Genomic DNA, 27,840 nt, shown 5'->3' on the forward strand with positions numbered 1-27,840 from the left:
CTTTTTGCCGTCAGCACGTAACATTTAGCGCGTCCAATGCCTATCTCCCGTGTTAATTTTCGCGCGTAACCTTTCGAACGTGAAATTTTTACCGCCTCCATGGCAAACCAAAACTTGTTCTACACCATATATAACGAATTAAAAGAACTAGATCGGCCGCGCGTACATACGCACCATTGTCTGCGTCAATGTTTTTGATGCAACTCGTTGGGAAGTTGGACATTCTTGGACTTTGAATATTTTCGAACTATTTTTGTGCATACGTTGGCATACGTTCAGGCAATACGCCATGGTGAGACAAGGCCTTTAGCTGCATGTTTTCCGCGTAAACGTGAACGTCAGGATCTTGTGTCGTTAAAGTCTCACGTTTTTAGCGTACGTGAAGTTACCATTTTTCACGTCAGGTACGTACGTCACCCAAAAACAAACAATATTTTGACGTTCACGTTCACTTTTTATTTTTGTTGCGTATAGTGCAGCTTAACCTCGCTTTTTGTGGGCAGCAGGAATTTTGGCAAGTACAATCACTTGAATAATGTCTTTTGCAATTCAAGTGCTAATCATTTCCGCCCAAAAGGGACTTGTTTGCCAACTAATAGTGCCCTAGCACTACAGAGCATCTAGGAAACAAAAGCTTCCCACGTGGACCCGCAACACACGCCGCTACGCTCTGCGCATGCGCCTATTGTCTGTGCAAAAAAGCACTGTTTTTGTTTCGTGTTTTTTTTCTCGAAAATGTGTATATGAACATGTAACACGCAAAGTGTATAGTGTGTATATAACTGCTGTGCGTAGATTTAATCACTCAGTGCAGGGAAGGAAGCTGTCGATTAACACTGATCAAAATATCGCCTCAATTTGGGATTCGCTGTATGCATCTGTTGGTAAAATTGCTACTTTGTTTCGAAAGGATTCAGGAACTCTGACTGTCTCTGTTGAAACAGAGAGTTGTCGTCAGTGTAGAGGACATGATGGGTCCATTTCTGTTGCTGGTTCTTGGTGGTGAGTCCATTGTGTGTTATTTTTTTGTTTTTTTTCATCTGCGTGTAAGTTTTGGGAAGCACTTCTGAAGTCACGACGGAATGTTCCTTCATCTGGAATTCAGTTTAATTTGTCACAGAACTGATATTAATTGTATTACCTTTCCTTGTGACTCTATCTACCTTCGATATTATAATGAATGTAAATTGACTGCATTAACTCGAGACTTTTTTTTTTCTTGGGTTAAGTAAACTGAATGAAACCCCAAAAATGTAAATTGAAAAAAATATATAGTTCCCAGATGTTAAGCGTTTAGAAATCTGAAGAGGATTTGTTTCCATTCGAACGTTGTGTGCGCGATGTTTCGGATTGGAGCTCGATCCTAAAGTTATTGTATGTGAAATAAAACATGTGAATGACATATTTGTATCTTTACTAATATTAGTAGGAAGCTGTTACTGTATAACAAACAAGTTCACTGATTATAATTGCCGCGTACAATTTAATCGAACCTTAATAAACCAAAATTCAAAATGCTGATACAAAATTGCGTGTTGTCAATCAGGTCAAACTGCTGTGCATCACTCGCAGTAGGGGCGTTGACAACAGTTCTGAGTGATTGGCTATCTTACAGCCGTAACATTTAATAACAGCTCCTTACACCTGCTTGCTATTCTTGTTATTTTGTAAATATATTTGACACTCACTCACTCACTCAGTCGACCCAAGTTGTCGCGTTGCCGCATCTTTGAGTCGGGCTCTATGTCTGACACGCCACACAACTCTATCTTGCATACAGCTGAAAAGCTCCTCCTTGCCTACTCCTGCATCCTCGATCAGGGTCTTGAGCATGGTCTTAGTGGGTCTTTCGGGGCAACGCCTGCCGTGAGTGGGCTCCCACACGATGGCTTTAATGGCTGGTAGCTCTGGGTGCCGTAGACAGTGACCAGCAAGGCGCAACCGGCGCTCCTTGATCTTCTCACTCAGTAGGGGGATGTTGCCATAGAGCTCCAGGTTCGTGCTGTGATCCCTCCAGGAGGCATTCTGTGCAATCCGTTGCATCCTGGTGTAGCAACCATTGATGGATTTGGTCATTGCCTTTGTGAGAGTCCAGGACTCACACCCATACAGCAGGATGGTTTTTATTGCGGCATGAAAGAATCTCATCTTTAAACCCTTGGGCTGCTGAGAGGTCCAGATCTTCTTCATGTCATGGAGGGCTTTCTCTGTACTCTGCATCCTGGAGCCGAGGTACTTGAAGTCGTCCACCTCCTTTAGTGATGAACCTCCGAAGGTCTTAAGCGGAGCATGATCCCCAATGTTGTATACCATATACTCCGTCTTCTTGGCAATGAGATGGAGACCAAACTTCTCACACTCCGACTCAACTCTGCTGAGTAGCTCTTGTGCCTCTATGATGTTGTCAGACAGAAGGGCTATATCTGCGAAGTCTAGTTCGGAGAGGGTCATTGGGCCGATTCTTCTAGACTTTCTTGTGGTGATGGTGAAGCCTAGATCCTCGTGTTCTTTGAGGGCTTGTCTCAGGGCGTAGTACAATGATGTACAATGATGGGATTCCATACGCCTTCAAGATTTTGATCATCTTGCCTCTATTGATGGAGTCGTAGGCCTTTTTGAAATCTATGAAAGTCAGTACAGCCGGCGGTTTGTTGTTCTTTACTTCCTCGATAATACGGCAGAGGGCTAAGATCTGTGCGACAGTAGAACGTTTTTCTCGGAAACCGTTTTGATTGTACCGGTTATAGACTTTGGCCATGGTGCACGTGAGACTGATTCAACGGTAGTTGTCTGGTGAGGACAGGTTTCCAGGTTTCGGGATTGGGATGATGTTGGACAGGGACTACTGGGTGGGCATGTTGTTCGCCATCAGGGCCATATTGCAGAACTCAAGCATTATTACATCAAGCTCACAGTTTCTCAACACTTCCGGGGAATGTCATCTGGGTCTGCCCTTTTTCCCCTGCTTGAGGGAGCATTTGACTTTCCTTAGCTCTTCCATCGAGAGAAGGGGCCATCATCAATGCCAACGTTCGTGAGTACGTCTGCGATCTCAAAATCCTCACCAGTCACAGAAGGATGATCTCCCAGCAGATTTCTGAAGTGGGTGAACCATGACTTTACGCGGTTTCTCCCTTGACTTGTCCTGCTTTTGACCTCTTCCTGCCACTGACCCCATTGACTATTCTCCATGCCTCACCTTATTGCTTGCCCTCACGAGCTACCTCTACCTCCTCGATTCCAAGTGCAAACTCTTCCTCTCTCAGCCTTTCATACACGTCCAATAGCTGTATATTCTTGCTCCGGATTTAGGCATCATGTTGTTCCTCAACTATCTTTCGTGCTGCAACATTTTCTGGGTGATCAGAATTGTGACTTATTTTTACTCGATTCACCTTAGGCAAGCTCTTCTTTGCCTCTAAGTTGGCCACGATGAAGTGCTGGTAAAGAGATGTTGCATCCTCCTCTCTTCTTAACTCTCCTCGCTCGTTCTCTTCCTCCCCTTCTCCTTCGTCTTCTCGTTTACTCCCAAGCACATGGAAGCGATTAAGCACTACCACTGTGTACTTTGCCTGTAGATCAGGACGGGAGGAAAATCCAATCAACCTTCTCCTTGAAGGCTGTGGTCTTGGGTTGTCTTAGGCTAATCCTAACTTGCATCGATACAACCCTGTGATCGGAGGCCACTGTCCTGAAGCTGCTGTATGCCTCAGTCGAACAAGGATGAAGTCCAGTTGGCGACGGTCTTCTGTGGCTCTGTCTTCAAAAGTCCAGAGTTTGCCTCTTCGCTTCTGGAACAAGGTGTTGGCTGCAAGGAGGCTGTTTTCTTGGAGAAAACTGACTAGAAGTTAACCATTCCGGTTTGACCAATCCCCAAGCACAGCCAACAAGTTGTGCGCTGGCACCTGCCCAACAGCAACTCGGAGATTGTTGAAGCATTGCTCGACATCTGCCTCGCTGCTGCAGTTGTGTGGAAAGTAGCATACAATAATTGTTGTGACAGGGTTGCCATCAAACTCTGCTACAAGAACTCGTGGACTAACAGAGTGGATACCCCAGCATTTCTGGTGTTCCTCCGGTCAGATGAGGTAATAAAGTCCATCCCGCCTGTCTTGCTTTACCTGATGTCTTCATGGACACGGCGGTGCTCCTGAATGCCCAATACATCAATTCCGGACATCTCGCTACATGCTGCCATCTCCTCAGACCTTGACTCATCTCTTATTGTGAAGGCATTAAACGTTGATAGAATTATCGACTTCTTGCACTTCAAAAGGTGCGCCGTAGCCTTGGCTCTGAAGTCAGACTGATCCCTCCCCGAAGGGTTTAAGAACCCGTCGTCATGGAGCCCAGAAGGGCCAGGACCTTGGCCAGCTGCTAATAAGTTCCTGCGGACTCCCGCCGCTGGAAGTATAGGATTTGCAGTCGTGTGTGTAGTCATCATGTTACCTTCAATGCTGTAGTAACCTGGGGTCGCCGTCCTCCAGGCCCACTCAGCCGTTGGGGTGCAGAAGACCCTCATCCGCCCTAAAGACGCAAGTCAAGCCTGCCGGAAAACCACCCGGCCACGGTGTCACCATTTAACCCATAGCTGGAGGGGATTGGCTAACGGGTTCCGCTTGCCCGGGTTTGAAATCAGAGTTTACCTTCTCCTAGGTGGATTGCCTCCCATGGCTGATGAGCCCATCCTACCCATAGCTTTCTGGTTTTAAGAGAAGATGAGAAGATGAATGTTTGAAAATCGCGGCGAATTCGGCCAAAATTTGCGAATTGACAGTGAATATTTTCACAATCGCTCTCGTCACCCCTCGACCTGTCCGTACCAATATGTTACGAATTTTTACGAACGCTAGACAATGTTAGCCAATGATTGCTAATGCCTTACAATAGCTTACGAAAGTTGCCAAAGCTTACGCACGCTTTACCAACGTTACTAATGGCTACCAATGCTTACGACAATCTACGGCGAATGACAGCTTTGCAACATTCGCTGAAATTATAAAGCGCTTCCCAATGCTGTTTACACTGTTGCGAATAATATTAGGTGAATGTGCTTACGAATGAAAATATTTGACAATCGCTCATACTTCGCAACATTCGCCGTGTCTTCGTAAGCGTTCGTAACAAATTCGGAGTGGTTACCCGTCACGCCCCATCTCCTTACGAAGATCGGTCTATTTACAAACCGGTTTGTTAATTTCAGCGAATGTTGCGAAGACGGTCATTCGCCTCGACATTCGTTAGCATTGGTTAGCCATTGTTAACGTCTTTAAAGCATGCGTAAGCGTTGGCAACGTTCGTAAATACACCTGTAAGGCGTTTGTAACCTTCGCGGGTCCCCTTTCTTACAAATGTGATGTTGCTGTTTGTCAAACGAACAAGTGGCCAGAGCGAGATTCGCCCGGTATTGATAGCAATCGCGGCCGCGTAATCCATTGTTCGGAAATTAGTCAGAAAATGGCAAGACATTGGCAACGATGGTAAGACATTCGTTAACATTCCTAAGTACATTATTAACGTTTGTAAGACCTTTCGTAAGCATTCGAAAACATTCGTAACATTCGCTAGCAATCACTTTATTTGTTTGAAATTGCTAGTAAGCTCAGTCGCGACGTGCGCAACGTTCGTTGCCTATGTGTAAGGCATTAGCTATAGCATTATCAAGCGTTGGTAAACATTCGTCCTTATTGTATGGAGAGGTCGAGGGACGACCGAGGGGTGACCAAAATTAAAATGTTCACCATCCAATCGCAGAGGTGGGAATGACAGTGAACAATCCGTAATTGTTACCAACGCTAACGTAACACGGCGAATGTTGCGAAGTTTGAGCTACTGTCAAATAATTCAATTCGTAAGCCCATTCGCTAGCATATTTTCCCAAGTGTGAGAGTAGCATAATCATTTACACCATAACGACATTAAATGCTACTCTCACACTAGGGAGAAAATATGCTAGCGAATGGGCTTACAACACTTATAACTAAATAAAAAATAATATAACAAATTACAGGAGTAAGAGGATTGGTTCACCCAAGAGCTTCTAATGTTTCAACATAAACATCAACCACTATATGACATGTACAGTCTATCGCATATTTATGTTTTACTCATTAATTTCTTAGATCAATATCGCTCTTCAAGATTCTTGACTTTTATGTTTGTTAATATCGCTTTGATGCACACACTCGTCGCATGAGAACTCTCTCACTTTTATATCAATATTTCTAGCCCCAATGATTTCTGAACTAGTGCATCAGTAGCCTCAAGTTACACGTCAGTAACGGTATCTGTTTGCTTTCTACACAATAAATGCACTTTGATTCACACACCTTCTCGTAATAAAAGTATCTTTCCTTTGATCAACATTCCTAGCCGTCATGGATGTTTTGCATGTTTTATATTTTTAATAGTTTTGTTGAATTCGTCGATAAGTCACCTTAAATTCGGCTTGGTATCCCCGATTTTCGGATTCAGCACCCCAGTATTGGGTAAATGCTGCTCACTCCATTAACACGAGCCTTTTTTTAAATCTGGTTTAGACTATATAGGTCTAACATCAATAAGTACCAATGAGTACAATTGAAAACGAACGCTTGAGCGATTATTAAACAAAATACACGAACATATTACAACTCTCTTTGGATGTTTCTGCGTTTGGCCTTGTTTTAAAACAAGAAAAAAGCTTCATTTAAACTAGAAAGAATAGTACACTAAACTATTACCTCTCTCTTCAAATAAATCTGTAAAAACAAAACAATTTATTGTTTAATATAACCAAGTACAAAATATTATACAAGGAGGTTGGCCCAATATAGTCACTCCTGTTGCATCAACAACCTGTAGATCAATACCACTCGTCAAGGTTTTTCACCATTCTAGATGTTATGTTCACTTGGCACCACCCGCTCTTGGCTTGATTAATTTGTCTCTCTGTGTATCAATACTTCTAGCCACAATTAAACAGTTGCATCAGTATATATATATATTTTTTTTTTTTTAAATGACACGTCAGCATCGGGTATTATAGTAAAATTGCTTAATACCGATACGAAGCCATAGCTTCAGGTACCGGAGATACAATACTGAAAGCGCTATAAACCCAGATCGGTTCCCAATTTACTTTTCTAGTCTGAACTATTACAAGTCTAGAAATAAAATACTACTTCCAACTAACTCTCTGCCAGATTGTGTTACCTGATTTGAACCTTTGACTTTGGAATTGACATGAAGGTCCTTACCAACTTAGCCAATCAAGCAGTTGTTGGTAGTCTAACTTCTTTTCCAATGTCGGTATACCCGATTGAATAAATTCCACTTTACCTAATGTTCTTAAGCATTTACACCATAACGATTTAACTGCATGGGTACACTCAAATTGTCATTGTTACAAGTTTATTTGCAAACCACGTTAACGAGATTATCAACCCATGACTAAGTTGCCCAATTGATAGAACACCTGTATGTAAGCCAGTTAGTTCCAGTTAGAAATCCCAAGGAACTTTAGTCTGCTTGCATATTAATTTGTTTTATCTTCCAGTACGCGCTGATCCACCAATCAGATGCTCGAACTACTAGGGGGATAAATACATAATCTACGGCCTCTGTTTTATATCCTGCTTCCTCTGTTTTTATTACACAGTGCGTATTTCGGCTTCGTTGGATATGGGACGCAGAAGCGCTATATTTTTCCGTATTCCACTCGCGCTTATGTTTTAACTTATAATTATCTTCCACTACGCGCTAATCCACCAATCAGATGCTCGAACTACTAAAGAGTTTTATATGTTTTTAACTTAACTTCAGAAATCGCTTTTTGTTATGAAAGTCGTGTTCCATTAATATGCCCTTGTAGAACTAATATCTGTAAAACACAAACAGTACAATAAAAGCAGCGTAAAGAATTATATAACAAATTATACGGGAGTTTAAAGATTGGTCTACCCAACAGCTTCTCGTGTTTCAACACAGACATCAACCACTCTAATGTAAAGTCTTTTGCAAACATAGTATTTGACTCTTTCTTTTCCTTGGTTTTAAAAACGGGATTAGAACCACTGACTTTCGGTTTGTCAGCCACAAATAAGTGACAGGTTCAAATTCCAAACTAGTTATCTTGTCACATATTCAACCAAGTGTTTCTCGGGTTGCATCAAATAAATTATACATCAACCGCTACCGGTAGATCAATATCGCTCCTCAAGATTCTTGACTTTTCTGTTTGTTAATATCGCTTGATGCACACACTCGTCGCATGAGAACTCTTTCACTTTTATATCAATATTTCTAGCCCCAATGATTTCTAAAATAGTGCTTCAGTAGCCTCAAGTTACACGTCAGTAACGGTATCTGTTTGCTCTCTACACAATAAATGTTTACTTTGATTCACACACCTTCTCGTGATAAAAGTATCTCTCCCTTGATCAATATTCCAAGCCGTCATGGATTCATTTACTGAAGTTCGCTCCAGTTAAGTTAAATGACACGTCAGCAACGGTTATTGATGTCAGTTTGCTCTCTCCGACGCCCTATTTTCTGGAACTAGACAAATCAATTTAAAAATTTAGACATGCCTGCCTTCTCAAAAGTTGTTCGAATTATCAAATAGTTTCAAACAAACTTTAATTATACCACACAAATTACCATCAAACATTTTGCTTGTCGTTAACATTGGTTTCTTACCAAACTTGAATTTGCACTTCGAACTGTCTTACCAAATGAGTTATCAAGTTTTATTGCAAAACTAACCTTGTCTGAGTGTTTTTGTTTTCTTCTAATTTCTTATCAAGACCATTCAATGGCAAAATCATATAAAAAAATCATGAACAAGTTGATGTTACCGGTCTTTGTTTTCTGAGTATATTTTTAAAAGAAAACACTTTTTACCCACGATCTAAAGGAGCTACAAAACATTAATGAGTAGGTATGGATGTTTGCCCAATAGTCACTCCTGTTGCATCATAAACATCTACTGACAACCTGTAGATCAATACCACTCGTCAAGGTTCTTCACCATTCTATATGTTATGTTCACTTGGCACCACCCACTCCTCGCTTGATTAATTTGTCTCTCTGTGTATCAATATTTCTAGCCACAATTTAACAGTTGCATCAGTAGTTTTTGTTTTAATGACACGTCAGCATCGGGTTTTATAGTAAAATTGCTTAATACCTATACGAAGCCATAGCTTCAGGTACCGGAGATACTGAAAGCGCTATAAACCCAGATCGGTTCCCAATTTACATTTCTAGTCTGAACTATTACAAGTCTAGAAATAAAATACTACTTTCCAACTAACTCTCTGCCAGATTGTGTTACCTGATTTGAACCTTTGACTTTGGAATTGACATGAAGGTCCTTACCAACTTAGCCAATCAAGCAATTGTTGGTAGTCTAACTTCTTCGCCAATGTCAGTATTCCCGATTGAATAAATTCCACTTTACCTAATGTTCTTAAGCATTTACACCATAACGATTTAACTGCATGGGTACACTCAAATTGTCATTGTTACAAGTTTATTTGCAAACCACGTTAATGAGATTATCAACCCATGACTAAGTTGCCCAATTGATAGAACACCTGTATGTAAGCCAGTTAGTTCCAGTTAGAAATCCCAAGGAACTTTAGTCTGCTTGCATATTAATCTGTTTTATCTTCCAGTACGCGCTGATCCACCCATCAGATGTTTGAACTACTAGGGGGGTAAATACATAATCTACAACCTCTGTTTTATATCCTACTTCCTCTGTTTTTATTACACAGTGCGTGTTTCGGCTTCGTTGGATATGGGACGCAGAAGCGCTATATTTTTCCGTATTCCACTCGCGCTTATGTGTTAACTTATAATTATCTTCCACTATGCGCTAATCAACCAATCAGATGCTCGAATTATTAGAGAGTTTTATATGTTTATAACATAACTTCAGAAATCGCTTTTTGTTATGAAAGTCGTGTTCCATTAGTATGCCCTTGTAGAACCAATATCTGTACAAATCACACAGTACAATAAAAGCAGCGTACAAAATTATATAACAAATGATACTGGAGTTTGAAGATTGATTTACCCAACAGCTTCTCATGTTTCAACATAGACATCAACGACTATAATGTAAAGTCTTTTGCAAACATAGTATTTGACTCTTTCTTTTCCTTGGTTTTAAGAACGGGATTTGAACCACTGACTTTCGGTTTGTCAGCCTCAAATAAGTGACAGGTTCAAATTCCAAACTAGTTATCTTGTCACATATTCAACCAAGTGTTTCTCGGGTTGCATCAAATAAATTATACATCAACCGCTACCGGTAGATCAATATCGCTCTTCAAGATTCTTGACTTTTCTGTTTGTTAATATCGCTTTGATGCACACACTCGTCGCATGAGAACTCTCTCACTTTTATATCAATATTTCTAGCCCCAATGATTTCTGAAATAGTGATTCAGTAGCCTCAAGTTACACGTCAGTAACGGTATCTGTTTGCTCTCTACACAATAAATGTTCATTTTGCCTCACACACCTTCTCGTGATAAAAGTATCTCTCCCTTGATCAATATTCCTAGCCGTCATGGATTTATTTACTGAAGTTCGCTCCAGTTAAGTTAAATGACACGTCAGCAACGGTTATTGATGTCAATTTGCTCTCTCCGACGCCCTATTTTCTGGAACTAGACAAATCAAGTAAAAAATTTGGACATGCCTGCCTTCTTATAAGTAGTTTTGAATTATCCAATAGTTTCAAACAAACTTTAATTGTACCACAGAAATTACCACCAAACATTTTGCCTGTTGTTAACATGGTTACTTACCAAATTTGAATTTGCACTCCGAACTGTCTTACCAACTAAGTTATCAAGTTGTATTGTAAAACTAACCTATGTCTGAGTGTTTCAATATTTCTAGCCACAATTTATTTTCATTACATTGTAGTTATACTTTCAATACATGTAATGATTATTTTCATTACTTGTATTTAAATTTTCAAAACATTCAATTATATTTTCATTACATGTATTTATATTTTCAATACATGTAATCATATTTACATTACATGTATTTTTATTTTCAATACATGTTTTTACATTTATTTATGTATTTATTTTCACACGGAGCTCTGCCATATTGCGCGGTCGGCCAACCCGGTGGGGCAACAACTACATGTACATGTGTTGAAAATATAAATACATGCATTGGAAATATAAATACATGTAATGAAAATGTAATTACATGTATTGAAAATAAAAATACATGTCATGAAAATATAATTACATGTTTTGAACAATTAAATTTTTTCATGCAGAAATTTGTCTGCGGAGTGTAGGTTTCTCGTGTTGGAGTATGTAGCTTCATAAAATAACGTATACATGTACACAAGATAATGACCATTCATCGCCTTAAACACAAGCAAGCCAATGTTCTGCAACGTGTGCATTGATATGCTTGCGGACCATACCAATGTTGACAGAAATGTTGCTAGTAAGTCTCGTTTAAATTTGGTTTATTTGTGAGGAGCAACAAGGGCTTGAAATGGAGGTAAGTCCCGTATTCAAGCATGTCTTGACCGCTTACAGTCGTGTCTTACAGTCAACACGGTTCCTGGAAAACCTTATAATTAAATACTTAATGTTGGGAACATAAACAGACAAAGGGAACCCCGAGTGATGAGTGGTGATCGTATACTGTGTAGAAAGTTCAATCATCCATTTAAGTGAATGTAAAGAATTTCAACTAGAACATAATCATACATTCAAAATACAATGTTAATTTGTCTTTAGTAATCCTTGAATTGACTGCGAGTAAGATGATAGTTCATCATTTTGGACCACCTCCTGATGGTTATACTCCTGGTCAACACTGGGTCACACAAGTCATGAAACAGGTACCAAAACGGAATCGATGCCAGTCCACTAAAAAAGGTAAGCAAAAACGTTGTTTTAAGTTTATTGTTTAACTGTTGAACTCTAAAGGGTTATTATTTAAATACAGTACAATAGGCTCCATAAGTCTCAAGTAATAGCGTAAGATACAACCTCACATCATATGCGCTTCAGCGATGTGTATAGTCCACGATGTACTAAAAAAGACAAACAATCACTCCAGAGGCAAACAACATGAGTAGGATTCAAACCCTTGACCCTTGACTATTCTAGCAAATATTGTTTTCAGAACCAGACCGCCGAGCTACTCCAGTGACGAGTCAGTTCGGATCATTCTAGCACAGGCTACCGACATACATGTTACTCCTACTCATAACAAACGCCAATTTCAATATAATTTTCTCTTGTCAAATCCAACAGATACATTTAGCGACTGTCAAGCTTTGCTGGATGCTGGGTTCAAAGAAGATGGTATCTACACTATCCATCCCTACCAGAATGATGAAGGAGTTAAAGTGTTTTGTGATATGACGAAGCATACCGGCTGGATTGTAAGTACAACTTGTGTTTATCCAATGTTAGAACCCTATTTTGCTTAGCAGACAACATGTATTCCCAAATATAAACTCAAATATATTACACAACAAGCAATTAATTAACATATGGTCCTCGAACAAACATAATGCCAACAACTCTGTCTTTGTAAAATAGAACACTGACACATATGTTTCGCGTTGCATATCGACTTGCACTTATTGACTACACACATTCTTTAAAAAGCATACCGGGTGCAATACTTTTTGTATCGTTTTCCAAGTTGTGAAAGTTCAGTGCTTTCATTTATCCCTAAAACACAGCAGTACTTCAACGATATAAGAGAAAAAATGTAACTAGAATTTGTTTTTACCAAAGTAAAAAAAAGAAGAAGGTATTTGATCTTGTAAAACTGAGTTTTTTTTATTTATTAGGCGTTAATGTTGAAGGTCAGTCTGAAATGTATGTGAACACCTTTTTTCTTAGGGTCCAATGTCGGTTTGTATACACAATAACACGAGCTACTTTTATTATTATCTTCTAGGTTGTCCAGCGGCGCTATAATGGATCAGTCAATTTCAACCGCAATTGGACAGAATACAAGAAAGGCTTTGGGTCAACGGATGGTGAGTTCTGGCTTGGCAATGAGATTCTACACAACCTGACTGATGCTGAAGGGAACTGGACAATCCGCCTGGACCTAACCAATGAAGATAACGTCACGGGTCACTTGCTGAAGACACAGTTTCACGTCGGACCTGTCGATTACACCATGTTTCTGGAGCACTCCGTGGTACAACCAACTGGTATGTTAACATATCACTGGTATATTATATATTGAGTAGGGTAGATGGCCTTAGCTTTTTATCAAAACCGGACCTTCTTCAGAGGCATGTTTTGTTATAATCATAAACAAATACATTTTCCATCGCGGCCAATTGCCGAATATGGGAAAACCATAACAGTTTACAGGGGGAATGTACAAGATTTAGTTTAAAAAAAAAAAAAACACGATGTTAAAACAAAACTTGAGGACACTAATTAATGGATGTAGGTCCTTCTGAACAGCGAACATTATTTTGTACTTAGAAAAGCAAATCAAATCATTTCTTTTCAATATAATTCAATACATGGCATTGTTAAAACCATTACCAAGGCTTCCCTAATTATATTAAGATTCAAATTATAATAAAGGATACATTTTCAATATAACTCAATACATGACATTGTATTAACCATTACCAAGGCTCCCCTGATTATATTAAGATTCAGATTCAGATTATATTAAAGGATACATTTAATATAATGTTTTACAGGAACAAATTGTTTAATATTAATTGTTTGTGAATCACAGGCGATGTTTTTACGGTAATCTGTTATTTTAAATGACACGTTTCAAAACCGTCAGTCAACATTAAATTCAACAAAATTTAAACCAGACTCCTGGCAAAAGTTGAAATGAACTTTACTATCTTTTTTATAAGCAGTTTGTTATTATTATTATAACTTATTTTGCATAAAACACATACAAAATACAAACAATAACAAAACAAAAGCCATGGAAACCAGCCAGGAATTAAAAAGCTTTACAAAACAAAACTGTAGGCCGAATTAGGGCTTTCAATGCCAATGCCCTTGGGCAAAATATTCACAATCTATCATTATTTACAATAAAAATCATAAACATTCAACAATAGAGATGCTAAAAAGTAAAAATGCAGAATGGGTTAAGAACGTTAACAATGCAAAATAACCCGCAACGGGCAAATATTAATCCTACCCATCAAAAAGTAAATATAAATGTATATTTAAAACAAATGATTGAAGGCTCAATGCGATGTGTTTGGTTCCAGTTGATATACAGTGTGGACATAAACTTGGAATGGAAGACGGGAGTATTCCTGATGCTAGGATCACAGCATCTAGTCAATGGGATTCATATAGGGCGCCAAGTAATGCACGACTGAATCTGAACAATTGTTGGTTACCAGGTAGTGAACAGTCCGTTGATTCATGGCTTCAATTAGATATGGGTATAAATCCCGTGCAAATTGAGGGTATCATCACACAGGGCTATACACGGGGTGGTTGGTATGTGACAGAGTACCAGGTACAATACAGCAATTACGGCACTGCATGGCTGTATGTGAATGGGACCTCTACTCCACAGGTAAGAATACTCAGCAAAGACACTCTCCAACCTAACATGTATTCCTTATAAACTAAACACACTTCAATAAAGCAGTACAGCCTATATTCAGGATTTATGTATATCAATTGTTATTACTTATATAACTTATACATATAATTATCATCCTGACCACCTCTGATTCCTTTGATTCATTTCACAGACACTCTCTGGTAACTCCAATAACTACGCTCCAGTTACCAATATTCATTAACAACATAAACACTCCAATAATGCAGTACAGCCACTATTTATAACCAAAGTGTTAATAATCTTTTGTATTTATTTGTGTCTCCACCTCTGGTTTGTATTTATTTTTTACAGACATTCATTGGCAACACTGATGGAAACACCCCAGTTACCAATATATTCCAGCAGCCTATTCAAGCACGGTACATCCGCATCAGACCTACAGCCTGGAATAGCAAGCCATTCCTACGTATTGAACTCCTTGGATGCAGAGGTAATGTTTCAGTCAATCACCACGTTTTCAAATGTCAGGCTTATTGCCTAAATCTTAACCTGAATTAATATGCTAGCCTCTGCTTCTAATCTTAAAGTTAAAAGTAAACAAAATATTGCCAACCAGTGGATGTTATCACAAAGAACACCAATAGGTGTGACGAAACTGTCTGGGGTATTTATGAATATCCAATTCTATAAATAAGTTCTTCTGGATTGTTGATAATCATGATTATAAAGATTTGCAAGTAACATCTACATAAACTTGGATTTGCAAAAACGAAACTTTTAATTTAAGATAAATGTCCCTATTCGCACCTTCAAGACAAACTAAATAGATTGCTGTATATTTCTTATCGAAATGTTATTGTGAACCGTTTGACCACAAAGCAGTCATGTGAACCATTTAATCACCAAACGCACAGTTTTGATATTTAATAGGGAAATCTGTCGAAAATGTTTGAGCGAGAGCACTACCAACTCTATATGAATTAAACTAGCGTTGCTAAAGATCTCATTTTGTTTTATGTAAAGTAAAATAGGTTCGCCCCGGTGTTCCTGGCTGGGGCTGCTGTAAGCGCCGTAGCACCTTGTAAACCCTGATAAGGTGCTAACTAGAATGCATCACTGAATAACCTATCTTTCTGAGAGTTTGTATATACTCAGCGCCTTGAGAACCTTGTTTGGTAGAAACGTGCGCTATATAAGACTTCGATATCGATATCGATATCGATATCGATATTGATATCATCATCGTCGTCGTCGTCGTCGTCGTCGTCGTCGTCGTCGTCGCCGTCGTCGTCGTCGTCGTCGTCGTCGCCGTCGTCGTCGTCGTCGTCGTCGTCGTCGTCGTCGCCGTCGTCGTCGTCGTCGTCGTCGTCGTCGCCGTCGTCGTCGTCGTCGTCGTCGACGTCGTCGTCGTCGTCGTCGTCGTCGTCGTCGTCGTCGTCGTCGTCGTCGTCGTCGTCGTCGTCGTCGTCGTCGTCGTCGTCGTCGTCGTCGTCGTCGTCGACGTCGTCGTCATCATCATCATTATTGCAGATAACGAGATGCAAAATTAACAATCATTGTATATAGTAAGTCCTTGACGATGATACGTACCACATAATGGCAACCCAGATTGGTTTAATACTCGGCAGGGGGTTCATCAAGGCTGTATTACATGCATCCGTTTAAGATCTACGCCCAATGCTTGATGCCTAATGCCTCAGCAAATTTTGAAGTTGATGTAAAATATTAGTGACCAAGTTGTAAACAATAATCGTTATGCAGATGATAGAACGCTCTTGTCAATTTCTAAAGCTGAACTACACGATTTGATGGGCGTGAATTATGATTCAACGTAGACAAAGCAATGATCTTGTCTGTCTGAAGGAATACTTTTATGAGTAACTATATCATAATTAAAGGTGGTAGTGAGGGGTGGTACAGAAAGGGTTACCACTTGGCAAGACAAACAGCCATAGATCGATCGAAAGACATTTTAAGCACATTATTGTACGGTTCAGAGCAAGGTTAACGCATGGTAAGAAACCCCCAAAATACCAAGAAACGGATGCTAAATATTTAACGGCTAGTCTTGAGTGTCAGTATGTTGGAGAAAGTCCATACTCGAACATGGTTGTGTTTGGTTCTAGTTAGATATTGTGGACACAAAATTGGAATGGAAGACGGAATTACTCCCGTTGAAAAAATGAATTTCTTGGCTGCAGAGGTTTCAATCATTCACAACGTTTTCTATTGGCATGCTTAAAGCCGGTTTATACTCGCTGCGACTGCGTGCACGCACCCGACCGATCGAACTTGGACTTAAACGTTCGCGCTTCATCATCAAAAATAAGAATACGCATTCAATTTTATTGTACAAGATCTCACTTAAAGGCAGTGTACACTATTGGTAATTGTCAAAGACTAGCCTTCACAGTTGGTGTATCTCAACATATGCATAAAATAACTAACCTGTGAAAATTTGAGCTCAATCGGTCATCGAACTTGCGAGATAATAATGAAAGAAGAAAACACCCTTGTCACACGAAGTTGTGTCCGTTTAGATGGTTGATTTCGTGACCTCAAGTTCTAAATCTGAGGTCTCGAAATCAAATTCGTGGAAAATTACTTCTTTCTCGAAAACTATGCCACTTCAGAGGGAGCCGTTTCTCACAATGTTTTATACCATCAACCTCTCCCCCATTACTCGTCACCAAGAAAGGTTTTATGCCAATAATTATTTTGAGTAATTACCAATAATGTCCACTGCCTTTAATTGAGACACACCAAACTAACTTCAAAAGTTAAAAATAAACAATTCATTGTCAGACTTTGCATTATATCAATACTGGACATAACAAACTCGGTGCATCCGCAACAGACCAACAGCCTTGAATTCAAACCCATACTACGTATTGAGCTCATTGGCTGCAGAGGTAAGTGATGTAATTTATTGATGTATGCTGTTGACAACTTACCACGTTCTCCAAGTGCACAATGTCATCCAATTGAGACATTTCAAACTGTATTCAATTGTTAGTCAAGCACAGTATCAATACAGCACAAATGAAGGAACAAAGTGTCGAAAAGTCACTGTATTTGCACTCTACCTCACTCCCCTTCAAAGTGTAAACAATTAGAATACTGAGCTGACATACTAGTTTGAGAATGTACTGTAGGCAAAATAAACGCGTTTCTAACGTTAACCAATGCCTCGATAAGAATTAATTAAAATCAAACCATTCTGAAGTTAACACGACCAGCTCCAAAATTCGCAATAAAGGTTTCACTATTAAGGTTGGCTTGATGGAAACACTTTAAATGTATTTTATTTTCTCAGCTCATGAAGTTTGTCAGCAGAAGCTTGGAATGGGAGATGGTACCATCCCTGATGGAAGCATAACGACATCGTCTACTGATGACCAGGAATGCAGCGAGAACCCTTTTGGACGGCTAGATGGGGACGGTGGCTGGTGTCCCACATTGAATGACAGTGACAGTGCATGGTTCCAAGTGGATTTAAAGCACCCGGTATTGATTCAAGGTGTTGTTACACAGGCAAACCGGGTCAAAAGATTGTTGGTCACAGAGTTTATCGTATCTTACGGTGACATTGAGCAAGACATGCGCTTCATAGGAGGGACTAATGAGGACAATGCACAGGTATGACGTCATACATAATAGACGGATAACTGTTAATTGCATAATAATATCAACAACATAAAAAGTAATTGCCTATGCAGTTAATATTGTTTATTAACATAATTGTCCCAAAGGTACAGGTGATAGCATCTTTGAGCACAAAGAAACTGCAACAGTAAGCAGTAACGGATTTGCTTGTTAATCCCAACCTTGATAATACAAGCAGAGCTTCAAACGAATTTAGGGTATTCTGATTTATTATTGTCATTGAGCATCGTTTATGTTTCCTTCCCAGAGATTCCCTGGAAATACAGACCGAAATACGAGAGTAACCAACATGTTCAATGAGGAAATCAGAGCACGCTACATCCGCATCATACCAACTGGGTATCAACGAGAACGTCCAGGGCTGTGTATTGACCTCCTTGGATGTAATGGTAAAGTCATAAATACAACTATTTTATTTAATTATCAATTATTTTAATTTGTACAGCAACAACAACAAATTACCATACGTTATTTGTTTATTTTGTATTTGTTGAAAGGTTTTTTGGATCTGTTTTTTAATTTTCTAAGTCTCATATTTTAAGCGAACACTTACTGCAGTCTTCCTGATCTCATTTGGTTAAAATGAAAACTTTACTATAGACAATCGCTGTTTATTAAATACTGTTGCGTTTTATTTAAACGTGTCTTACGCAGCATGGGCCTATTTTGTTCATTATTTATTAATGCAAAAAAAACCAAATCGATTCCGCAAAAGAAATACAGTGTAAAGTGGCAAATACACAATCTTGTTTCAACATTTTATTAACAATTATGTCAATGGTAGTGTAATAATGTACTTGCTTGTTTTGTTCCGAAACAGATTTGGGTGTGTTTTTAAGCCAGTAAATTATGACCATTATGAAATCAAAGTCTGCATTAACAAAATACACTTCAATAAACCCAATTGTTGTTATTATACTTTATTATTGCCTGATATAGAACGCTTCTTTTGTTTGGATCGTCTTGGAATGGGAGATGGCAGCATTCCAGACTACAGAATCACAGCATCAAGTACACAGCAGAGGGAAGATGGTAACTGTCAACCAAGCAATGCACGACTCACTCAATCAGCAAACAGTAATACTATTGGCTGGTGCCCTGATCCTAATGACAACAACCCATGGCTACAGATTGATCTAGGATTTAAAGTCATAGTAGAGGGAGTTATGATGCTGCAGGGATCTGATCAGGGAACCAGTGAAGATATAGGTTATGAGTACCAGCTAAAGTACAGTGATGACCAGAGCACTTGGGTTACTATGAGTTCAGCACAGGTAAGGAACTGTAATCTACACTCCGAAAAGGTTATTGCTGCGTCTTAAAATCAAAACTGTATGTTCAAACACTGGTTTGTTAATCAATAAAATATTGATTTTATCAATCCATTTAGTCCCACACTAAGAACTACGAAACTGCTTGATCTTGTTCAACTTGCTGATTGTCAAACCACAATGTCGCTGGCTTTTATCACTGCATTTCAGCCAAACATTTTGGGAAGGATTTTTCAATCAGACTTATATTCTCGAATTCAAATTTGGCAACCGAATATTAGTTTGAGTAAAGTTGACTGGTCTAATGTGGCCAAGTTAATAGACATGTTTAACTTACATGAATTGTTTTATTGTTTCTGAACAGATTATTCGAAGAAACACTACATCAGACTCGGTAGCTACCAGCATGTTCAATCCACCAATCATTGCTCGTTATATCCGCATCATACTAAACCAGACTGATGGCTCTCTATGGATACGTGTTGAACTATTGGGATGTAAAGGTTAGTTCTATTGAGATATTTGTCTTATGTACATTGTCTTAAAACTAAGTTATAGTCGTCTAAATGACACAGTGAGCTGATCGCGAAATACTTTCATAATAACCAAATAACCAAAGCAAACACAACAGAATAATAATTAAACATCAAAAAGGTACATTCAATTAACAAAGTTTGAATTGATAATTTTAAAGTGATCAGATTTGATCGAGTTTTTCTTTGCTTTTTGAAGCAAATCACAACTCTAAAACCAAGATTGTTCTCAAATATTACAGGTACAATTCATGGTAACCTTTCTTTAAAGTAATGGCAATAGCAACTTACTTCATTGGTAAACATATCATTTTCCCCCATAAACTTTGAATCTGAGAATTTAATGTCTCCCCTTTTTGTTTTCAAAGTACAAAGTTTTTTGCTTCTAGCGCTCTGGATGATCAGCGATTTCTTAAAAGCGTGGCGACCTTTTAAATTAGAAAAGTCATATATTAGGTTATGAAATAAGTAATTCTAAACTCAATTGATCAAAAACACAAAGTGGTTTATTTAACTCACGAAACAGAGCGCAGTTTGAGCCGTTTGTATTATATAGAGAAGACTTCTTATAATCAATCAAGTGTTTTATTTACAGTACGCTGGGTATGTGAACAACGCCTTCTTAATGAAGCCCATATCATTCCGGACGGATCTTCAATTCTTCAAATTGACCTACTGTTAGTTACTCTAGTTGAGGGAGTCATAGCTCAAGGGGAAAACGAACCGTCATTTCAAGTAGAATACAGCCTCGACAATGTTACCTGGGTCTATGTTAGCCATCAGAGAGCGTCTGCAGGAGAACCTCAGGTAAAGGGGTTTCGTCATTGCACAACAAAATGGTTCTTCAAATTGGCTATTTTCATTCTGCTGGACTTGTTTCTCAACCAGTTTTAAACAGAGACAATCGGTAATCCCAGAAACTCGTAGTACAAAGAACATTGCAACATGAACATTTCATGTTGTATTACTTTGTATATAAAACCTATTGTTTGTAAGGCAAATTTGGTTCAATAAAACCAAAACTGGCCTTGATCATGGTGTTCTATCTCCTGTACTACAGACTTTATGGTAACATGGAGAAAACCGCACCGGTAAAGAATACTTTTGTTTCTCAACTAGTTTTAAACAGAGATAATCGTTAATCCCAGTAACTCGTACGCACAAAGAACATTGCTTCACAACTTTTCGATGTGTATTACTTTGCATTTAAAACCTATTGTGTTCAAGGCAAATGTTTCAATAAACCAAAATTGGCCTTGATCATTATGTTCTATCTCCTGTGCTACAGACATTCCATGGTTACACGAATCAAACCGCACCGGTCAAGAATACTTTTGATCAGCCGATCCGAGCCCGCTTCATCCGTGTGACTCAAACAGACGTCGGATATCCAGCTGTAAGCATTGAACTCATTGGATGCAGAAGTAAGTTCCTCGATTTTAGTAACATTACAAAATTTCAAGTCCAACCGCCGACTTTGTTTTCCTATTTGGTTCGCCTTTAATCGTAATGTATAAACAAAAACAAACGATCTAAAAAACAAGTGATTAAAACAAGTTTGACACAGTGTGTGGTGGAGCCATAGACGCGTCCTAATTCACACTTTTTAATTTACTTATATTCTAGAAAACGCGTGCAGTCATTGCATCCCCCCCCCCCCACACACACACACACACACACCCACACACACAAATAAAAGCTTACCTAACACTTATAAACGTTTTTAAATAAGGGAACATCAAAATGTTAGTAAGGGAATAAATGGGTGGTGAAGAGTTCTTAAACGGCCATTTCAAACCGGTAGGGTCATGACCGTGCGGTGCATTTCTTTGAGACAGTTTTTGGATAGCATTTGCTAACCCGCACAAATGCTATCCGAAAACAATCGGTTACAAACAGCTCTAGCTGTGCCTTTATCAACTGTTTAAACACCCCACGTGAAATGCTCTCCGCCAATAGGAAAAGTCACCTTGTCTGAGGTATTTATGAATGTTGATTATTTTGTACTTTCTTATGTTTTCCAGATGATATTCTTGAGACTGCCAACTATCAAGCCTTCAGCATTCACCATCACACAAACATTTCTCAAGACGAAACAAACTGCCCAAGTCTGAATAGTGAAGGAGGATGGTGGTTTAATAAATGCTCTGGAATACCTGGTGTAGACAATAACCTTAATGCTGAATATATCCAACCTGGAGATACTATGGGTCCATACAAACGAGTTATTAGAGCTACTGAATGGAATGGTTCTCGTATTGCAAAGACTGAAATCAAAATACACCGCCAATCTCCACCTCGTGGCTAAACAAAGTTTCAGAATGAATCTTGCAATGTCCCTTGACAGTCAAATGATAAGCCAACGCAGACTCGTACTATTGGTACAAATATCCATCAAATTGGTTATCTATTCAGCTCAGATCTAAACAGGTAAACAAAACCGTGGTATAATATGGACTGTTCAATCACAAAATAGGCTTAGCCAGCAATTAACAAAAACCTGTTTAGCCTTTAAAGACACTGGTCACTATTGGTGATGTCAAAAATCAGTTATCTCGCTCGGTATATATCAACATGCATAACATAACAAACCTGTGAAAAATTGAGCTCAACTGTCGTCGAAGTTGCGAGATAACTTTTAAAGAAAAAATACCCTTGTCACACGAAGTTTTTTTGCTTTCAAATGCTTGATTTCGAGACCTCAAAATTTAATTAAAAGGTCTCGACATCAAATTCTTTGAAAATTACTTCTTTCTCGAAAACTGTGTTCCTTCACAGGGAACCGTTTCTCACAATGTTTTATAATATCAGCAGCTCCCAATTAGTCGTTACAAAGTAATGCTAGTAATTATCTTGAGTAATTACCAGCAGCGTTAGGAATATACAGCGCATTGAGATCAAGGTCCCAAAGGAATACATAATTATTTCTGTCGAATGAATATATATTATTTCACAAATAACTTTTACCAGGTTTGCCTTGATTTCGAAGTAATTAAGATTTTGCACTTATTAAGCATTATTGTAATCGTGGTATGTGCCTCATTGTATTTCGTAGATAGATGTTGATGAACCATTTTTAAAAATCAGAAAAAGTTATCGAACCTAAACAAAAATGTACTTTCGTAATCAAGGGAATCTTCAAACTAAACTGGTATAAAAGTTACTCTACAGTTGAAAGAAAATAAGATGTCCTGATATTAATTTATCAGCAATGGGTCAACTCACAGCAAACAAAACATTTGTAATCGATTTAAAAATTGAAATTCTGTTTTAAGAATGGTTTCGTATTGAAGTTGATATAAACAACATATTTTTAAAAGTATTCTAGAATCTAAAATATGGATGTTTTACTTGTATGGCATATTTGCAACGTAGAAGTAATAAGTAATTAGCGTTGCTGCTTTTTAAATTATTTTTTAGATGTTTTGTGACTCATCCAAAATACACAATTTTACTACTTTGGCTGTTATTTACTACCAACAAAGCGGCACGACTGCTTTCTGGTTTGGCAAACATTTTCCTTATTTTTCCAAGCTTAAATTACTCTTTAGTCTAACTTATCAAAGAACAATATCAAACCGTCGGTACTGCAGTAAAAAAAATGAAACAGTTGTCATAACAAAAAGTGTCCAGTTTTTTTACGGGTTACCTGCTTTTTGCTCTTAAACGTAATACAAGTCACAAGCTTTCTAATGGTCAACATCTCCCCAAACATCTTACCAAATCTCCCCATCTATAACAACTTTGAATGGGAAGTTTTCTTTTTTGTCCCATATATGCCCAAATCCCATGGGGTTAAAGTATAAATTGGTTGGAATCCATTGCCGACATGTTACATAATATTATGTTTAGACACTGGCCAAACAAGTTAGACTGGTCAGGAAAGATTTTACATTCCACTGTGTGAAAAATATGTTTAAACAAAACCACAACATTATTATACGTTAACAACTGTGAGCAATGACGTATAAGTGATATACAAAATAACAGAACACTGAGAAGTTATCTGTAGTTTCCTCTAAGAGGGAATACTTTCATGAAAACTTGTTAAATCTTAAGTAGGCCATGCTTATTACGATTGATCAACTTGTGTCATATTCCAGTTTCACTTGTGCCTTAAGTTATTACTAATATCTGCACCTATTAGGTTTAACATTTGTTGTTTAAGATTACATTACATTGGTGTTAATTGTATCGGTACATTATTTATAACATTTTCATCTCAGAAAACATTTTTAAAATTAATAACAACGAATTTTATTAAAACATGCAAGCTCTAATTGATGAGAACAGTAATTAGATTATCATATTTTTCCAGAGAGAAAACATGGCAAAAAGCCTTAGAAAACATTTACCAAATGTGGGTAACAAACTTTATATTTTAAGAATGATTTCAGATTGAAAGTGTTTTAATTTGATTGTCACTGATTTGAAAAGCTTTTAAAATTATACACAAAATAATTTGTTTAATGAAGTGGTACTGGTCGTTAGTTAATTAGAAGATTCAGTGGCTAGGGCAATGGGGGTGGGTTCAAACCCCGGTCGCTGGGTATGTATGGTTAGATGAGAGATAATTCGGTTTGGAATTCATTGACTTCAGTGACAGCATAGGCTGTTTGCTCACCAGGGAGCTGAGATGGTTTATGGAATTAAACAACTGGGCCACAAAATTACTGGAAACTAGCCAAAACAAAGTCAAATATCTAAATTTTGATGTCTGTAAAAAAAAAAATCAAACACGAGTATCATCGCCACTTTCAAGAGTTGTTCCATATTTAATTGTGATTTACAATTAATGTAAATTGTTTGTTGTTCCTTCTAGATGGATTGCAATACGCGTCATTGACCACTATCTACGAGAGAAGTGCACGCGTGTACGCACTGCGCGCACATTTGTCCCTTGCAGGTCACAGCAAACTTGTTGTGATCTAAATTATATCACTGTTAAAAACAGTTGAACTCATTTTGAATAAGAAGGAGCTCATATTGTATTCTCCCAAGCCCAGTTAAAAAAAAATCAAAATTCCTTTTGGGTTTAATCGAATAACAAATGCCAAACAACTTGACATACAAGACAACATGGTACCAAAAAGATATTAACAAGCGATGTTGAACAGCGAACATATCATAATTGACATTTATTTGTGAAGACGACTGACTGGTAAAAGGTAAAGACACATGAAGCTAACGAGCCTCAACTGGTACTTGTTTTATAGTTTGCTATGGTAAACAAGGGAGTCCAATCACATTTTAAACTTGTTCAACATTTGTTGAGTTATTATTCAATTATTTATCGGTGTATGTATTAATGATAATAATGTCGTAGTTGAAATCATTTTTAAATACTAGGATTCTCTTTTGTTTAGATACAACAACAAAAACATAAAATGCAAACGATTTTGAAAACAAAATTAAACAAGTGAGGATTTTAATAGTTTCTGTTATGAGTAAAAAATAATGTATTTGAAAAACAAACAACACGAAAACAAATTGCAAAAAGAATAGAACATTTTTTGATAATGATGTTTCTTCAGAGTTCAAGCTTTAAGAATGGTTTCTGATTAAATAATATATGTTTTAAGTTATTATGTGTACAGCTAAAAAAAATATAAAAAAACTTTAAAATTTAGAACATGTAAGATTTTAAATCAATGGCAAGTTTTGATTGAATGGTTTTCTCACTGACAGGATTCAAAGTATAGTTGCAAGATCATTGGTTTGTTGGTTCGAATCCTGGTCATGACCAAAGTATAGTTGCAAGATCATTGGTTTGTTGGTTCGAATCCTGGTCATGACCAAAGTGTATAGTTGCAAGACCATTGGTTTGCGGGTTCGAATCCTGGTCATGACCAAAGTTTATTGGGCCAACACATAATGCTCCGGAAGTGCGGCTGTAAAGTTTGACGCAAACAAAGATTTAGGGATAATGGTACCACTTAACAATCAGGAAGGGGTCCAACTGCTCTTTAACATTCAAGTAGAGGGTCTAACGGCTACTTCGGTGCGTTGTTTACATATCAAAAACACTTGTCAATGCCACTTTTAAAATCTTACATTATGTGCCTCGATTGTGATTTGTAGAGTGAAGTAAACTTGTTTGTAGTTAAAAATGTTACACTCTAAAAACTCCCGGGTCAGAATTGACCCGGATTGCGGTCCCAGTGGGCCATGCCCATTTCTGGGTCACTTTGACTCTGAATCCCTGTCAATGTGTCCCGGAACCCGAGTCAAAATCCCCGCATTTAACCAAATTTCTGGTCACAATGACAAAGAATCCGGGTCACATTGACACGTATTCCGGGTCAAACAGACCCATAAATGGGTCTGGCCCTATGGGACCCAAATCCGGGTCATTTCTGACCCGGGAGTTTTATGAGTGTAGACTGTGTAAGTCCCAAGATGAAAAGGTCACTATTGAGCTTTCGGGTACCTGTGAGCCATCAGCTATGAACAATTCATCTGGGTACAAGTTCATAAAAGTTTTATGTTTCGGTCACATCACTGTTTCCATAGTAAAAGGTTTTCGGTAACACCATGTAATGAAACTCTCTAATTTGGTTGGGGTGGTTCTGAAAAGAACCATTGGTTTCACTGTTTTTCAAGACCCCAAACTAAATTGTGGAATTATTTCTCTTTAAAACTTCTAACAAATTGTTAAATGGTTGTTAAATGTGTTCTTATTACGATAGGCCCAATCCAATGAATGAATTTTATTATAACAGCACTCTACAATTACACAAACAGTTCATAATTAATGAAGCTGCTTTTCGAGGTTTCAGGAAGTTCAAATTCTCTCGAGGTCGACTTACACAGTCTATCGATGTTATTGATGTTTAGTGGTGTTGTACGTGAAGTATGTAGTATCTTGTTTAAATCTAAATTCAGCTTCTGTCTTGTGCATTGCTTGGGTCCTTTACTCTTATACAAACTGTCCGAAAATTTCCCTAAAATTCATCAAAACCCATTACTAAAATCTATGAAGAAATCAAAGGGGTGTCAAAGTGTCCAAAGTGTGAGATGAAAGAAATATCGTACTAAAGGAGAGTAATAAAAAAAAAAAACATTGTCAAACAAACCTTCACCATTATTGAGGTTTGTAAATCCGTGAATTATACCATAGAGAAATCTTACAAAATAATGTTCAATTGTTTAGCTTCGGTACAAAATACAAACAGTTAAGAGGGCAAAACATATTTTTGGGGGGCTTTTGCTGTCATTTTGTTCTAAAAGTTTTGTTTAAATGAAAGAAGAAAAAAATCACTGACTATACTAATAACTAATAACTAGTTGGTATGACACTACTCTAGAATTGCAAAGGTCGTGGGTTCGAATCCCACCCGAGTAAAATGCCTGTGGTTTTTGTCACAGGACTCGGGAAAGTACTGAGTATACAGTGCTACACACATCGGTATATATGGGTGAAAAAAAAAACTATTAATAACTAGAACTAATACTAAAACTTGTTGGTTTATTTAGCACTAAAGTCTGATAAACCTGCAGTTAAAGTCCCGGGTTGTGTAAAACTAAAGAATTGTGTCAAATCGTCCACAAACACAACGTTTAAACCTCAGCAACTTGAAACAGGGTTTAGTACCCAATGTTTGATTTATCCGATGGGTCACTAAAAACAAAAAAACATTTCAGTGAAAATGTATTCACATGTTATCTTAAAGGAGGGATTAAATAAATTACTGTTAGCTCCACTGGTAAAATGTCGAACTATTGCTATGTATTGTTGTAGAAAGAGGACATAAATAAAAGATGTAACATCAACTGCTAGTCTTAAAAATAGTACTTATTTCTTG

The 27,840-nt window shown here is 38.0% G+C and overlaps 2 protein-coding genes across 2 annotated transcripts; one reads left to right on the forward strand and one right to left on the reverse strand.

Annotated features, from left to right (window-relative positions):
* Nucleotides 1–348: 348 nt before the first annotated feature.
* On the forward strand, nt 349–27,779 carry LOC139943319 (uncharacterized). The gene is made up of 13 exons (XM_071940145.1): nt 349–404; nt 11,769–11,909; nt 12,291–12,421; nt 12,949–13,210; nt 14,258–14,574; nt 14,917–15,055; nt 17,882–18,204; nt 18,479–18,620; nt 19,171–19,505; nt 19,867–20,005; nt 20,631–20,842; nt 21,324–21,459; nt 22,060–27,779. The coding sequence occupies exons 2-13, from the start codon at nt 11,795–11,797 to the stop codon at nt 22,341–22,343; spliced, it is 2,535 nt and encodes an 844-aa protein (XP_071796246.1). The 5' UTR covers nt 349–404; nt 11,769–11,794; the 3' UTR covers nt 22,344–27,779.
* Nucleotides 1,693–2,451, reverse strand: LOC139942811 (uncharacterized). Its single transcript, XM_071939588.1, has one exon. The coding sequence runs from the start codon at nt 2,449–2,451 to the stop codon at nt 1,693–1,695; it is 759 nt and encodes a 252-aa protein (XP_071795689.1).
* Nucleotides 27,780–27,840: the final 61 nt, after the last annotated feature.

This window comes from Asterias amurensis, chromosome 10, assembly GCF_032118995.1.
Source record: "Asterias amurensis chromosome 10, ASM3211899v1".
In the NCBI taxonomy this organism is placed as follows: Eukaryota; Metazoa; Echinodermata; class Asteroidea; order Forcipulatida; family Asteriidae; genus Asterias; species Asterias amurensis.